The 14,704-nt window shown below is 36.5% G+C and overlaps 2 protein-coding genes and 1 long non-coding RNA gene across 5 annotated transcripts; 2 read left to right on the top strand and 1 right to left on the bottom strand.

Annotated features, from left to right (window-relative positions):
- Nucleotides 1–1,403: 1,403 nt before the first annotated feature.
- On the bottom strand, nucleotides 1,404–4,611 carry LOC140789260 (aspartyl protease family protein 1-like). The gene is made up of 10 exons (XM_073138886.1): nucleotides 4,287–4,611; nucleotides 4,084–4,216; nucleotides 3,501–3,739; nucleotides 3,188–3,415; nucleotides 2,961–3,096; nucleotides 2,808–2,881; nucleotides 2,562–2,667; nucleotides 2,416–2,476; nucleotides 1,943–2,014; nucleotides 1,404–1,858 (listed from the first exon to the last, which is right to left on the bottom strand). Exons 1-10 carry the CDS (start codon nucleotides 4,604–4,606, stop codon nucleotides 1,647–1,649), a joined length of 1,581 nt encoding a protein of 526 aa, XP_072994987.1. The 5' UTR covers nucleotides 4,607–4,611; the 3' UTR covers nucleotides 1,404–1,646.
- Nucleotides 4,612–5,498: 887 nt separating this feature from the next.
- Nucleotides 5,499–7,836, top strand: LOC140789242 (uncharacterized). The gene is made up of 2 exons (XR_012109135.1): nucleotides 5,499–5,672; nucleotides 7,452–7,836. It is a non-coding gene; the product is annotated as an uncharacterized lncRNA (long non-coding RNA).
- A 3,425-nt stretch (nucleotides 7,837–11,261) lies between these two features.
- LOC140788891 (probable protein phosphatase 2C 60) lies at nucleotides 11,262–14,485 on the top strand. Of its 3 annotated transcripts, none has more exons than XM_073138397.1 (5): nucleotides 11,262–11,671; nucleotides 12,048–12,405; nucleotides 12,749–13,116; nucleotides 13,585–13,821; nucleotides 13,985–14,485. In XM_073138397.1, exons 2-5 carry the CDS (start codon nucleotides 12,087–12,089, stop codon nucleotides 14,228–14,230), a joined length of 1,170 nt encoding a protein of 389 aa, XP_072994498.1. In that variant the 5' UTR covers nucleotides 11,262–11,671; nucleotides 12,048–12,086; the 3' UTR covers nucleotides 14,231–14,485. The 3 variants fall into 3 exon arrangements, with proteins under 3 accessions (XP_072994498.1, XP_072994500.1, XP_072994499.1); XM_073138399.1 differs by having other exon boundaries at nucleotides 12,042–12,405; XM_073138398.1 differs by having other exon boundaries at nucleotides 11,268–11,671; nucleotides 11,987–12,405.
- The last annotated feature ends 219 nt before the right edge of the window (nucleotides 14,486–14,704 follow it).

The raw sequence follows: 14,704 nt of genomic DNA, 5'->3' as shown, positions 1-14,704 counted from the left end.
AGTTATTTATGATATGTGAGGTTTATTACCTCCTACTTATTTACATAGTTTATCCCTTTTTTTTAGGTAAGTGGGAACTTAATAATATCCTATTAAATATCATAACTTACCTTTATTCATGTTAATAGTAATTATACATTTTATTTGAATAAATTTAATATCACTTTAAAATAAAATTAATATCATTCACCATAGCAAGTAAGTCTCTCAGCTGACTTTGACCCTGTTTAATCCTATCAATTATATATATATATATATATATATACCTTATTCAATATTTATTACACAACTAGGATGACTTAATGGCATTCCATAAACCACTAGATGTTAATCTTCCAAAAAAAAAATCCAGAGTCCAGGAGAATGGCACAGAATGCATATGGAGCTCAAACTTTGACCCCTTTAAATAATTAACATTCAGAGTGTTTTAGTTAGGTATCATGCTCCCAATTACTAATCAATTAGAAGAATAATAGCAATATTATACCAAGTCTTCTATTTGCAAATTATAGTTAGGGGTAATTATAGTTTACCTCTTTTGATTTAGCTTAATTTTGAGTTAATATTTTGTACTTCAAACTTAAACATTTAACCACTCTGTGATTTAGACTAAATTGGATTAAAATTTTCATCCAAAACTATCTGTTTTTCTTTTGCACCATTATCTTTTTCGCTATCTATAAACTAAAAATAACTAAACTACTTATACCATATTCAAATCAAACTCTAGCATATGTATTAACTTCGTCTTGATTATAATTAACGGTTGACTAACAGATGCAACTGTCTGCGTTATATTTTATCCTTTTACCCTAAAACATAGTTTAGAATCCAATTAAAATTTTTCTTACATAGTATAAGTTATGTTCAGAACCTTGTACAAGAGCTTAAGTTAATTATTGATGATGATTATTATTTTTCTTTACCAGGCAAATTAAATCCCCAAGAGGGCATAATCTTCATTATACCAAACAGATTCTTAATTTGAAATATAGTCTATGTTCAAATCCTGTTAGTGGTGAGCTAACATTATTAAGAATGGGTCAATATCTGAAAGGAGAATACTTGGAATATTAACTAGTAAACTGTGTTCTAGATCATTTAAATACTACCAACATTATTGTGCAAATAGCTAGAACTAATAATAAAGAAGATTAACAACACTGCATTCTCTAACAAACAATCCTCATAAAATGTTGTTATAACCAGCTGTTACATAACAATCATATAGTCATCAATCCAAGTAGAATTCTCGCATTAATCAAAGCTATGCTCAAAAACCTTGTATAAGTACATATTCAAATTGATAACATTATCTAGGATATAAAAATATGGCGCAATTAACTTTGGATGGAAAACCTAACGGCTGACGGCAGTAATCCAGTCAAAAAATCTATGAGTTGTGATCCAAACATTGATAGTATTAATATATGCCAATATGTCCTTATTGCTGAAACTTGATCATGCAGAGAAGCAACAAATCTCAATGTCAAATATCAAACAAACAAAAGGAATAAAATTTACAATGCAAATACAGAACCCTTCCTCTGCACTGTGATGTGGTTTTGTTACTGGAAGGCAAATATGTGCATGATGATGTATGTGGATCAACAAGTATACCATCAATCACACAGCATTAGAATTGATCAGAGAATGGCCGCTACTAGCAGGAAAAGCATCAGGAAAATGCTTGCCATGGCATTCAGATGTGATGAAACGCCTGAAGGTGATGGCGCCGATGCGTCTCTAGTCTTGTTTGATGCTCCCTTGGAGTTATCTGGAATATCACTACTTGGTGCAGGAGCAGCCGCTGGAGAGGAAGAGGAATTTCGATTGTCGAAACTCTCACTATTATAACCTGTTGTGATATTTTCTGTCATCATAAATAGTAATTCGATGAAAGGCTGATGGCTGTATTATTTCAAGGGGGGTGAGCACTTACAATTGAATTGTTTCCAGCCCAGGACTGACCTCTCTCGATCAAAGACAATGCGAAGGCCAGTCATAAAATTTTCTGCATCAAGAGTTGGTGAATATGTCATGATCATAAATGTTATGTCATTTGAATAAGGTTATAGCAAGTCTTATAGGAAGGAAAATATGTTTCGCAGTTGATTGTCAACAGATATCAGACCTCTGAAATTGATTTCAGGTAAATTAATCAGGAGAGAAATTTACTATAAAATCTAGATGAACATATAATAAGTGAAGAGAGGAATCACTAGTAGCAACTTGATGATAACTTGAGAAAGAATGTAGACCAATTAAATTTGCTACTAGCAAGTTTGCTAGAATCAGACCTCTGAAATTGGCTGCTTGTAGTTTGAGAAAGACAAAATTAATCAAGAGAGAAGTTTTCTATAAAATCTAGAAGAGTATATCATAGTCGAAGAGACCAAATTTTTGAGAGCTTACGCCCAATTATATTCACGTTGTCGCTCTTCAGAATAGCTAGGCAATATCCGATCACTTTATTCTGAGTATCAAAACAAAGAACACCATTTGGTAAGAATACTACTAAGTCAGAAAAATGCATTTGTGCATCAATGCTGTACTTTTACCTCATTCTGGTCGCCGAGGAAAACAAAAGGATGGTTAACAGGAAACAAACTACCGCCTTTTGTCGTGAAACTGACTTCAGGATAATATAATTCTGTTTGATTAGGACTGCACAGGGCAACAATAAATCTATTAGGTAAGGCCTAGGGTGGCCTCTAAATATCATAAAGATATGAAAACATCTGCGTGTGTGTATATATATATATATATATATATATATATATATATATATATATATATAAGACTACCTTAAATCGTAGCAATACTCGAAAGGTACACTAGGAACAGGTGCACTCCTCTTCTCTTGAACCTGCTCAGTGAACTATGGAAGGAAAGAAAATAACATTATTGGTACATTCGAAATACGAAGTTGAAATTCATGATCAAGTGATCAAACTTACACTAGTGGTGAGGTGCGTGTAGATTGGATCAGCAAAAAATGCAAAGGAGGTACCAGAATCAACAAGAGCTCTGAACCCAGTACTGGATTTATTCTTCCCTACTAGTGTTTCTGTTATGCTAATAAAGTATGATGGACTGCAGAGAACGATTTAAACACAACAGAGTAACTCATATGTGATTGCTGAAAATAAGGACCGCTGCAAAGAAAATTAAAAAAAACACTTACTGTCGAATGTCAATACTGAATGGAGTTTCATCTTGGTCTAAGCTACCTTTGTCCCCAAAATTTATTCTCCCATAACCATCAGCTCCGAAGCACATGGAGAAGGAGTTAGAAGCAATAGTTCCTTTGCTTGCTAAGATGCTTGGAACTGATATCTTATCCAAACCAAGCCCAAACAGGCCATTGGGAGCTCCAGCTTCTAATAAAGCACCAGTCTGAACTCTCCCACAACTGCAAAATATGATGAGGATGGCATCCAACATGAAGAAGTACTACTGATATCATGAGATGCTTTAAAAAAGAGAAGAACAAGTACCCAAATACAATTGATGCTTCAACAGCTTCAGGAGTAGCTGTCTCTCTTATCAAGTGCAAGGTATCCTCCACTAAAGTTCCAGAGGATGAAGTGTTTAGAGATAGATACTGAACAACGTAGGGGCAACTGCTGCTGTTTGCTGCAGAGCATTGGCTGCTGAGATCGCATAGACCGCTTGTGCAAGGGACGTTCTTGCTCGTTGTAGACTGAGTTGGACTATATATGTTCAATTTAAGCTTCTGTTCAAAGTTATAATTTCCACAGAAAGTTACTTGGAAGGATAAAGATCAAATTAGAACATAACTAGTCTCTTTGTTTTCTTCTCTATTATGTGGTTTATATATTAAAACAAAATTTTCGTCTCAAGAGCTGACTTTCTATCTCTCAATAAGATTTTTAATCTATTTAGGGGGATATTGAATAAACCATGATAATTTTATCCCTTGTAGATCTGGACACAGACATGCATAGAAGAGTAATCATAGAGGTGCAAATTTACAAGAATGCCCTTAACATAGTTGACTAATAATAATAATAATAATAATAATAATAATAATAATGGGAAATGTCGTAGAAGGCATACACCATATCTAGGGGAGGTGGTTGGCGCGCACTGCACGCAATCGCAGGGCACCCAGAAGAGATCGCTTCCGGTGTCCAACGCCACCAGGAATCGCTTACTCGGCGTTCCCAACTCCAAGAATGCGTAATGCAAGCTATAGTAATAAGTAAGAATTAGAATAATAATTACACTAAAAGTAAATTTTAAGCTGTTGAGAGTATTACAATCCGAGAGAGCTGAACATAAAGGTCTCGTTCCCGTCAGAGAAGGTGATCAGCTCGGAGGAGCTGGAGTCGGCGAGGAAACGGCGGTGGAGGGCGCGGTCATGGCGGGCGAGGGCGGCGTAGTACTCCGCCGTGCCCTCCTTCTCCGGCCACCACGCGCCCGGGTGGCCGTGCGTCTCGGCCCACCGCCGCACTGGGGTTGAGAACCGGTGGTGGATGTCGAAGCCGAAGGTGGTGGCGGCGGAGCAAGAGGAGAAGGCAAATATGGCGGCGGCGACGAGGAAGAGGAGGAGGAGGATGTGAGGAGAAGAGGAAGCCATTGGAGGAGCTCAATTGTCTGAGTTGACATTTGGGTATTTAACCTTGAGTTTTGGTCAACGACGGGCGACAGAGAGAGAGAGAGAGTAGTAGTTGGAGGGGGAGAAGAAGCGTTCTTGGCGGGAGTCGTCGGCTTCCATTGACAGTTGGAGTCGGAATAGTTCTTCTCTCTCATTCTTATCTACAAAATAAAAGGAATAATTAAAATATATAAATAGGTCTAAATTTTCGTATATATATATATATATATTTCTAAATGTCATGTTTGCATCCTATACTTTTTGAGAACTTATAAGTTATGTATGGTTACCTTTCAGACATATATATACTTAACTAAAAAGGAATATATAACTAAGAATAAAAATATTTATATCTTCTTTTATTTATCAAATTCTTAATAATAATGTATATATACTTAGTGGCATTCCATGCAAACACTTGCCCCTTATAAGGTTCTTGTCAAATAGATCAACAACTTGGAGTAAAGCATCGTGCTTCCCATTACTAATCATTCAGAAGAAAATTAGTAATATTATTACAATCTATGGAATATATCTGGGATTAGTTAGTTGATTAATGATCTAATAAATTCTAGGATAAAGAGTAGTTTCAAACAGTATGAAAATTATGTTTAGGACTTGCGACTTTTACTTCAAGTAGCGTTGACAAAGAGATATATCGTTCTCTTGTTATAGATCTTTGGATTGGTATGCATCTAATCGATTGTTCTGATTAGGGATAGTTTTCGAAGGTTATTGGTTATAGCGAATCGGGTATTGGGTCGTTTTAAACCCGTTAAACTCTTTTTTTAACCCGTTACCTCATTAAGTGATGGAAATTGGGCCGTCGACCCAATTCCTCTTTCCTCCTGCGCGTCGTAGCTGCCTTCTTCCTCTCTCTCGCTCTCGCTCTCGCTCTCGCTCTCCTCCTTGCGCCATCTACGCTGAGGACGAGCCCTCGGCTTCCCATTTCGCTCTCGGTATCGAGAAAGGATGTAGTTTTCTTCATGGTCACATCCTGTCTGGTAGAAAATTTTAGTAGGATTTTGTAGATGGGTGGATTCCGAAGGTGGGCTTGTTGGAAACTTGACAGATGCTTGATTCTTTTGTGGCTTTTCTTCTATCACCTGTTTAAATATGCCGTTTTGATGCATTTTTCTGTTCTTGATAACTTTCTCAACTAGAATTTAAAACCGTTTTAGCATTGTCAGTGTTCCTTAATTTGCTATATCAGTATGCTGAATTGCTATTGTAGAGAAAGTTTGTCAGTAGAAATTGCTATGTTGAATTACATAGTTTAGTTAGTAGAAAATGTGTATGTTAGATTGTAGAGAAAAGTGACTATTTAGTGTTTAGTTACTTGGATGCAAATGTATATATTTAATATGTTGTGTTAAAATGCTTTCATGCCATATTACCACATATAAATGGCTACTGAGTACTGAGAGTATTGAGTTCCAGTGGTAGAAGTATTATTCCAAAAGGGCTACACTGGTCTTCTCATTCAAATGGGCCATGGAACCTATATACCTTCAAAGGCACTCATTTCTCTTTGATTTTTCTAGATAATAAGTTTCATTCCTGATAGTCTTTAAGCATAAGGGTTTTTCATGATGCTTGCATCTTCAATGATCTACATTCATCAAGTGAATAATTTTCTATAATTAATCCTGATTAGTAAGTGATATTTGAGCTCCTTACGTGGACAAACAATGTAAATTGGTTATCTGTCTCCTTTTTAAGAGTTTCATGGCTAGTGTAAGTTGAAGTCTAGTCGACTTGATATTTTTTCATGGTTAAAATATATCTTGATGTTGGGCATGATGTAATGTTAACACCAGCTCTCTGTTAGTCTCAAATTAAAACAATGTCCTACTGACTTGCTTTTATAGTGGTTTTCATCTACTTATTTGTATATATCAAATAAAAGAACTACAAGAACAAAAGTGGGAATATGATGTTTGAGAACTCATTTGAAGACTTAAAAGAAACATTTAATATTACCATCTTTGGATGTGTATTCATTATATTTCAACACTTATTTTCTGAGAGCAGAGGATCCCTGTCGGCTTCTTGCCATGCAGAGAAAGAGGTGATTATTTACTTAAATCTGCGGGAAAATATATCATTACATCCCTGTGCTTTAAAAGTTCTTCTTTTAAAGTGATTTCTATAACTGAATGGAGAAGCACTGTTCTGATTAAAATATTTAAGTGGCATAACATATGAGATCTTATTTTTATTGAACTGGTATAAAATAAAACATTTTGTACATGTGCTTGGAAATCCATGTATACAATCTCCCTTTTGTTGTTTGGTGGTGTTCATCTTGCATGTGCATTATTTTCTAATGTGAGTGATTAATATTTCTAACAATCTCCAAACTTCTAATTAGTGAATTGAACACTTACATACTGGATTACCTCCATTGTTGGATAGTTCTTGTATTGCTGTCCAATTAAATCTTGAAGTTGTGGACTGAATCACAAGTTATCTTGATATTACATCGTCCAATATTCAGCTCCCAGGAGCAAATCCACTGTCTAGATGACCAAAATATTTTTGCAAATTCACTAGTTTAATTTATGATAAGCTCAAGTATTGAACTTAGTTTTGGTTTTCAAGAATGTTGTGTACATCTTGTTTAGTGAGAATATTCTACTTTCCAATTGTTACGTTGCACAAAACACACTGTATATATATATTGTGATAGAGTGTAGCTTTGCCCTTTAAAATAATTATGATGAAGTGAATCTATTGTCTCATATTTCCCTTCGTTGTGACATTGAGACTGAAAGAAAGGTATGCTCTGTTTTGAAGTAGTTGAACTTTTGAGCTTCCAATGCAGGTGCAGGACTCTGCAATTGGGTAAACCTCTAATCGTGGTCGTTAATGAGGATTTAATCTCTTCTGTACGAGACTATTGAGGCGATGAACTTGGAGACTTTCCTTCCTTAAACACCAGGAGATCCAATGCCAACTGCTAGTTTGATGAACAAATTTCTTGGCTTCCCAGTTGATTAGTCATCCCTAACTCATTGATATATGCATATCTCATGGTGTTCAATAATGCGGTCTCTGTCCAGAGCCAAAATTCAACATTTTCATGTCAGGATATCTCCAGCATTGCTACATGTAAAGGATTTTTGCTTGATGATGTACTTTGTTTCTGGATAAAACTAGTTGACACTTGTTTCTGTAATGTTTTTCATTATGCACTTATGCTACAAGTACCTCTTTGAACATTGAGAGAAGGGAAGAGGAGTGAGGTAGGACAAAATATTAACAAAAGGTGTGGTGGTGATCCTTCTTAATCTTGTCTTCGCTTCTTTTAAAAAATTAAAATATTAACAAAAGATGGTTCATGTCTAAAACTACAAAAAAAATGTTGAACAATTTTAACAAATTAGATATCTATAACCATGTAATTGCATGTTAGTAGCATCAGCAAAAAAATTGTAGTGATCATCAACTTCAGGTCTGTCTGGAATGCGCTATCAAATATATGTTAATGTATCGATTGTACGCAATCGACAATTCTAATTGTGCTCGAAGCTTTAGGGTTAATATGGGCCATGATTAGAACTGCCCAATATGAGCAACCCACACATGATCTGCCCGCACTGAATCCTAATACTTACTGTATCTAAGCCTTTCTCCATGTTTCTCTTTAGGATTGGGGCTATTAATTAGGTATTTTATTTAGACGTTGGACTTACAAACCCTCTGAATTCAGTTTCTTGTATGTTTCAACAACAAATTCAAAACAACTTCCCACTTTAAGTTAGCCAGAAAAGAAAATTTTACATGGTTAGGGTTACAAGGAACTCATGCCCGGATATATAGGGCAGATATATCCCCACTGATAGCTTCTTCCTTTTTCTTAACCTCCATCTTATTCTTTCATGCATGTTCTAAATTTGTATTGGATCTCCATGAAATATCAACCTGCACACAAAAAGAAGAAGAAGAAGAGGAAAGAAAACAAACTATGCTTTAGTCGAAGCTATAGTTCACCAACTATGGCTGCTATTGATAAGTTCACTGCTCTGAGTGCATAGAAATTAGGTTTTGATACTTCTCCAACCACGCATGCTTATCATGCATGGTGGTCATCTGAGCACGTAGACCAACTTTGTGTGGTCATGACTCCCTTTTTACCTAACAAAATAATACTTCTATCTCTCACAAAAAGAATAAGAGAGAGGGAGAGAGAGAGAGAGAGAGAGAGAGAGATCTATGAATTGACAACTGTTTGGTCCAACAAGATGCATTTGGGAAGAGGGAGACTAGAAATTAGTTTCTAGAAAAGGACACGTAGTAAGCTACAAATCAAAATCACAAGGGCAACTTAACTAAGGGGAGGTATTAACTAGGGCTTTAGGTATCTCTCTCTTCTTCTTATTTTCTATTATTCTCCAACTCTTGTACCTAATACTAGTTTTCAAAGTTCCTTCCCTTTCTTTATATATATATATATATAGCATTTTTCTTGTAACTTACAGTGATAGAAATGTAAGCTTCCTTCTTTGTCAAAAAGCTAATCTCAAACTTGTGTTGATATGTAACACAAGAATATCAAACATTATTGGAACATAAAAATACTAAGGTTGTTTTCATGACTAATATTGTATCGTCGCACATAAATAATGCCTTGACAAAAAAAGAAGAAAAAAAAAAGAATAAAAAATCATTTGGTGGAGTGTTTATATCTCCTTAAGAAGCTTCGATTGACATTTTTTTTTTCCTGTTTTTATTCTTGTCGAATTGTAGAATTAATCAATGTCATTGTTGATGACTACATAGGACAAAAGGGAAGCCCAAGAGTTATTTATCCAAATGAGAAGAGGTCTATAAGTAGGGGATTCTAATTAATTTGCATAATTGCATGAGTGACATGAGAAATGAATGAATAAGACAGATTGAATCATCTAGAAGATGTCATTGAAATGAAGGAGGAATTCAAAGAAAGAGATGAGGGGGGGTGATGTATAAGGTTTAACTAACCTCTTAAAATCCCTCTCAATATTTTATGTAGTATTACACTTTTTTGACTTCAAAACAGACAATTTCATTGATTACTATTTGTTTGGAACTACATTCAATTTAATACATCATAAATATATTCCACCACTTTTTTGACTTCAAAAGAGACAATTTCATTGAGTACTATTTGTTTGGAAGTACATTCAATTTAATACATCATAAATATATTCCACTCTTGTGCAGTATATAGTAGTGCAGTCAAAGTTTACAGATTAAATTATTTCTTAGCAAGCTTAATATTTACTTTGTTACCTTATGAGCATATAAGTTTTGTATATCTATGGTATCCAACAAGTAATTATTTTCAATGATCACCTAATTAATTAAATTTTGTATAGGCTAGCATAGTTAGTTTTAAGATAAACCCTCACAACGAGCAAAGCTTTTCAATTCACATTTAAACTTGACTATGGGTGGAACCTAATCATGTATAAAATTAATGATGTAATGAAAGCAACATTCTGAAAAGATACACTAAATAGGTTTATAAAGAGTAGATGAATAATTTGAATTTTTTTGGATGAGGTAAATCACTAAATCCAACTAGCACTAAGATGTTTTTTTTTTCGTTTCTTTCTCCTTGACATCATTTTTATGATCGCAAATGCTACTAAATTGCTCTGTCTATCATTGTCAAAACGAGAAAAACCATCACAATGGCATGCTCCAAAAGTGAACTTCTCAAAAGAATTGGCTTCCTTCCACGAGCCTTCTCCTTCCATATTTCTTTTTCAGCTATGCATGAACTTGCCAATCCTACTCCCAGACACCTTGTAAGACTCAATGATAAGAGAAAAAGGAAAAAGTTATGGAGAGGGAGAGAGAGAGAGAGAGAGAGAGAGAGAGAGAGAGAGAGAGAGAGAGAGAGAGAGAGCGAGCACATCTTCCTTGCACCTTCATGGGTTTACCCACCAATCATTCCATTCCCATCAAAGAGGAAGCAATGTGCAGTTTTGTGGACATGGAGGTAAGGTTGGATCTCCTCAAGTGGAGCCCAAAGCCCCTCCATTATTCAAAGTGCTTTTAATGGAGTTTGGTTCCATCTCCTCTCTCTCTCTCTCTCTCTCTCTCTCTCTCTCTCTCTCTCTCTCTCTCTCTCTCTCTCTCTTTGTAGAGCAAAGAGCAAGTTAACTATGAGGGGGATCATAAATCATGAGGAGGATTGATTAAGAATAGCTAAGAATAACCATCTTAATGTAATTTAATTTAATTGTAGGACATATTGCATGATTGAGAGTGAGTTCTCTTCATTTCCACCCTCCCGAGTAATTAGATAAGAAATTTTAGTGTTTGAAAGAAGAAGTAGGACTTGTGTCTTATATCTGTGATTCCGTACTATACAACGTAGGAAAATAAAATAAGAAAGAAATATTTACTATGGTCTAGTCCTTACTTTTGGACCAAAATATAATAAACGTATATAGTAGGGTTTGAAACGAAAAGATCCACATAATCTAAACCGACGCCAAAGTTAATTTAGTTCCATGCACGCTTTCTCGCCACCTGTCAGCTTTGCTGTGGTGGTGGGGCCCACGAGCTGCCTATTTGCCTCGCTGGCTTCGTCTCCCCTTCGTTGCCCCCCTTTATTTAAATGGGGTTTTTATTTCCGAGAGAGAGAGAGAGAGAGAGAGAGAGAGAGATTTATATTTCTTTTTTTTTTTGTAATATCCCATAAGAGAGAGCTACATAGCGCCCAACTACTTCCTTTTCCCGATCCAGGAGCCAATCTAGCGTCGTCTGCAACCGCGTAATCCACCGGAGCGGATCAATCTCGACGCCGTTGGAGCGATTCCCGACGGAAAGGTGGGATTTTTCCTGGCCTTTTGCCCGTAATGGTAGAATAATTCCCTCGGATACGGCACTATCGAGGGGAGTTGTCTCTTGGGTTATCTTCGCTGTACGGAGATGGGAACTGGGTCTTGCTTCCTTTGGATTCTGAGGCTCTCTCCGGCTCGGTTTCTATGATTCGGTATGACAAGGATTCCTAGTTCCCCCCCTCAAGTCTTGGAGTCCTTATTGGAGGTAAGAATGAGAACCGTTTGATGCTTGGATGTTGGTTTTGGATTTTTGTGATGTATGATATGCTGAACTGCGTAAGAATCATCTACTTCGGGTGATGACAATAGAAAAAAGACCTCTCATGTTATGTTTCAACTCCTCTTCAAAGTCCATTTATGCTCTCAAAAGTTTCAACAAAGGAAAGATGAAATTTTTGACCTTTACCTTAGTCTAGAACCTGTCTTTATCTTCTAGTTGATGGGTGAGTATATATTACTTGATTCGATTGTTGTTGCTCTACTTGACAACATTTATATGCTTCCTTTTGTTTCGGAATAGGGAAAGGGAGATCAGAGCTTTTGAATTTTAATTTTGGATGCTGTTGTTGTGTAAGGAATAGATGATGAGATCTCGCCGGCTGGCCTGGGTGAGATGAGGGATGTTAGCAAGGTTGATGAGCTTCTTGAAGGCCTGTTGGCGGACGTCGCCGGATCGATATATTGGAACAGGTGCCGACGCAGTTGGAAAGCAGGATGGACTTCTTTGGTACAAGGACACTGGACAGCACATGACTGGGGAGTTCTCCATGGCTGTGGTCCAAGCCAATAGCTTGCTTGAGGATCAAAGCCAGATTGAGTCAGGGCCTTTGAGCTCTTTGGATTCGGGCCCCTATGGGACATTCGTTGGGGTTTATGATGGCCATGGTGGTCCGGAGACGTCTCACTATATTACTGATCATCTCTTCCAGAATCTTAAGAGTATGTTCTGAACCATATTATACTTAAGATATTGTAATTTATTTTTAGTTCATTAGGCTCCTTTGTTTGAATCTGTACTCTTAGCTCAATATCATGATCCACTAGTAATTAGAAGGCTTTCTCTTGAGCTAAGTGGGTATATTGATTCACTTGTTGACATAAAATTGTTTTTGCCTGGTGACATCATGAATTTTGTTGTTAGTCTCAATCAGTTTATAGTATATCTGCTCTAATGGCATGATTGCATATCACGTACCTCTTTATGTAACTAGAGCTAATAATGTTTTTTGTCTCGCGATGACAATTGTGTGTATTGTCTGACATTCGCTGCCATATTCGGCAGGATTTACATCTGAACAACACACAATCTCAACTGATGTAATACGGAAAGCATATCAAGCGACTGAAGAGGGATTTTTCTCTCTTGTTGCCAAACAATGGCCTATGAGACCTCAGCTTGCGGCTGTTGGCTCGTGCTGCCTGGTTGGCATAATCAGTGGTGGTATGCTATATGTAGCTAATGTTGGGGACTCCCGTGTTGTTTTGGGGAGACAAGTCAAAGCAACTGGAGAAGTTTTGGCTGTCCAGCTGTCAGCAGAGCATAATGCAGGAATCGAGTCTGTGAGAAAAGAGTTGCAGGCAATGCACCCAGATGATTCAAAAATTGTTGTTCTGAAGCATAATGTTTGGCGTGTTAAGGGTCTCATTCAGGTATGCAACAAATCATCGCTCACATATTTCATTTAGTGGAAATTGTATATAAACCCAAAACAAAGCATGTCGACCCATCTCCGAAGAACAATTCGGAATTAACTCGAAAGGTAATGATGTAACCAGGTTAGTTACATGCACTTCTGGTGATAACTGATTACATTGGAAGCTATTCAAGATGCAGCTGAGATGATTCTCATCTTGTTTTGTTTATTCTTGTCAATTTTGGCCTTGAACAGTTCAAGTGTTAACTACACACAGTTCAAGTGTTAACTACACCTTTCACTTCTACACAATGTTCTCAAATTACCCTGTTTTACATTTTCTCTCTTACATAACACTGGAACTGCTCGCACATTAGGTGCCTATTGTTTACTCTATTTACTCTACCTCGATACATGTTAATAATAATTTAGTTATAATTTTACAAACTCTTAAAATCTCAGAAAGCACAGCAATTTGATGCAGGTTTCTAGGTCCATCGGTGATGCTTACCTGAAAAAAGCAGAATTCAACAGGGAACCGTTATATGCAAAATTTCGCGTTCGGGAACCTTTCGGCAAACCTATACTAAGCGGAGAACCGTCAATTTCTGTGCAACCACTACAACCTCACGATCAGTTTCTTATATTTGCATCTGATGGACTTTGGGAGCACCTTAGCAACCAAGAGGCTGTTGACATTGTTCATAACAGTCCACGGAGTGTAAGTTCTTTTTCCATTGATACTAGTTATTACTGTTGCTTGTGCAAGAGTATTGACTTGTGCATTAGACCAGTCTTCTTGGACAGTGTTTAGTTGGAGTACCATTTAACACATTGAAATATACTCATCTACCATTTGACATTTTGCCGTTGGAATATCACAGGGAAGTGCTCGGAGGCTTGTCAAAGCTGCAATGCAAGAAGCGGCCAAGAAGAGAGAGATGAGGTACTCTGATCTCAAGAAGATCGACCGAGGGGTCCGTAGGCACTTCCATGATGACATAACTGTCATCGTAGTATTCCTTGATTCAAATCTCGCAAGTAGGGCAAGCTCACACAAAAGTCCTGCTCTCTCTGTAAGATGTGGAGGTATCAACCCGGCTGGGAATTCTCTCACGCCGTCGACCTAACTCGACATCTCCTTATGAACCAATCGTTCATCTTTTCTGTCTGCTGCACCAAATTGTATTCTCAACGATGATGTAAAAATGGTGGCGTCGAAGCTCTCACTACCTGTATAAATTTAATATAGAGTAGAAATCCATGTTATCCAATGTCTCAATCTGAACAGCAAGAAAGGAGCTTCAAGGCTGAGAATTTTAATCAGTTTTACTCTTCCTTAGACTAAATAAGATCTTCAGAATAAGTTGTTTGCCTTTTATTTAGTTTTTACATACTAATGTTGGTGAATTCTTCTGGGTAAACGTTAATTTTACTTTGTATTATCTGAATTACTATGAAGGGGTACCATTAGATTTTGCAAATTATTTTTATGAATATAAGCTTTATATATATATATATATATATATATATATATATATATATATATATATATATCACTATAATTATATTCCCAAATTTTAATTTAATCCGGCCCATTTAGA

Source organism: Typha latifolia, chromosome 5, assembly GCF_019914945.1.
Source record: "Typha latifolia isolate L0001 chromosome 5, TyphaL0001v2, whole genome shotgun sequence".
Taxonomy (NCBI): domain Eukaryota; kingdom Viridiplantae; phylum Streptophyta; class Magnoliopsida; order Poales; family Typhaceae; genus Typha; species Typha latifolia.
This window is presented reverse-complemented; position numbering and strand designations above follow the sequence as displayed.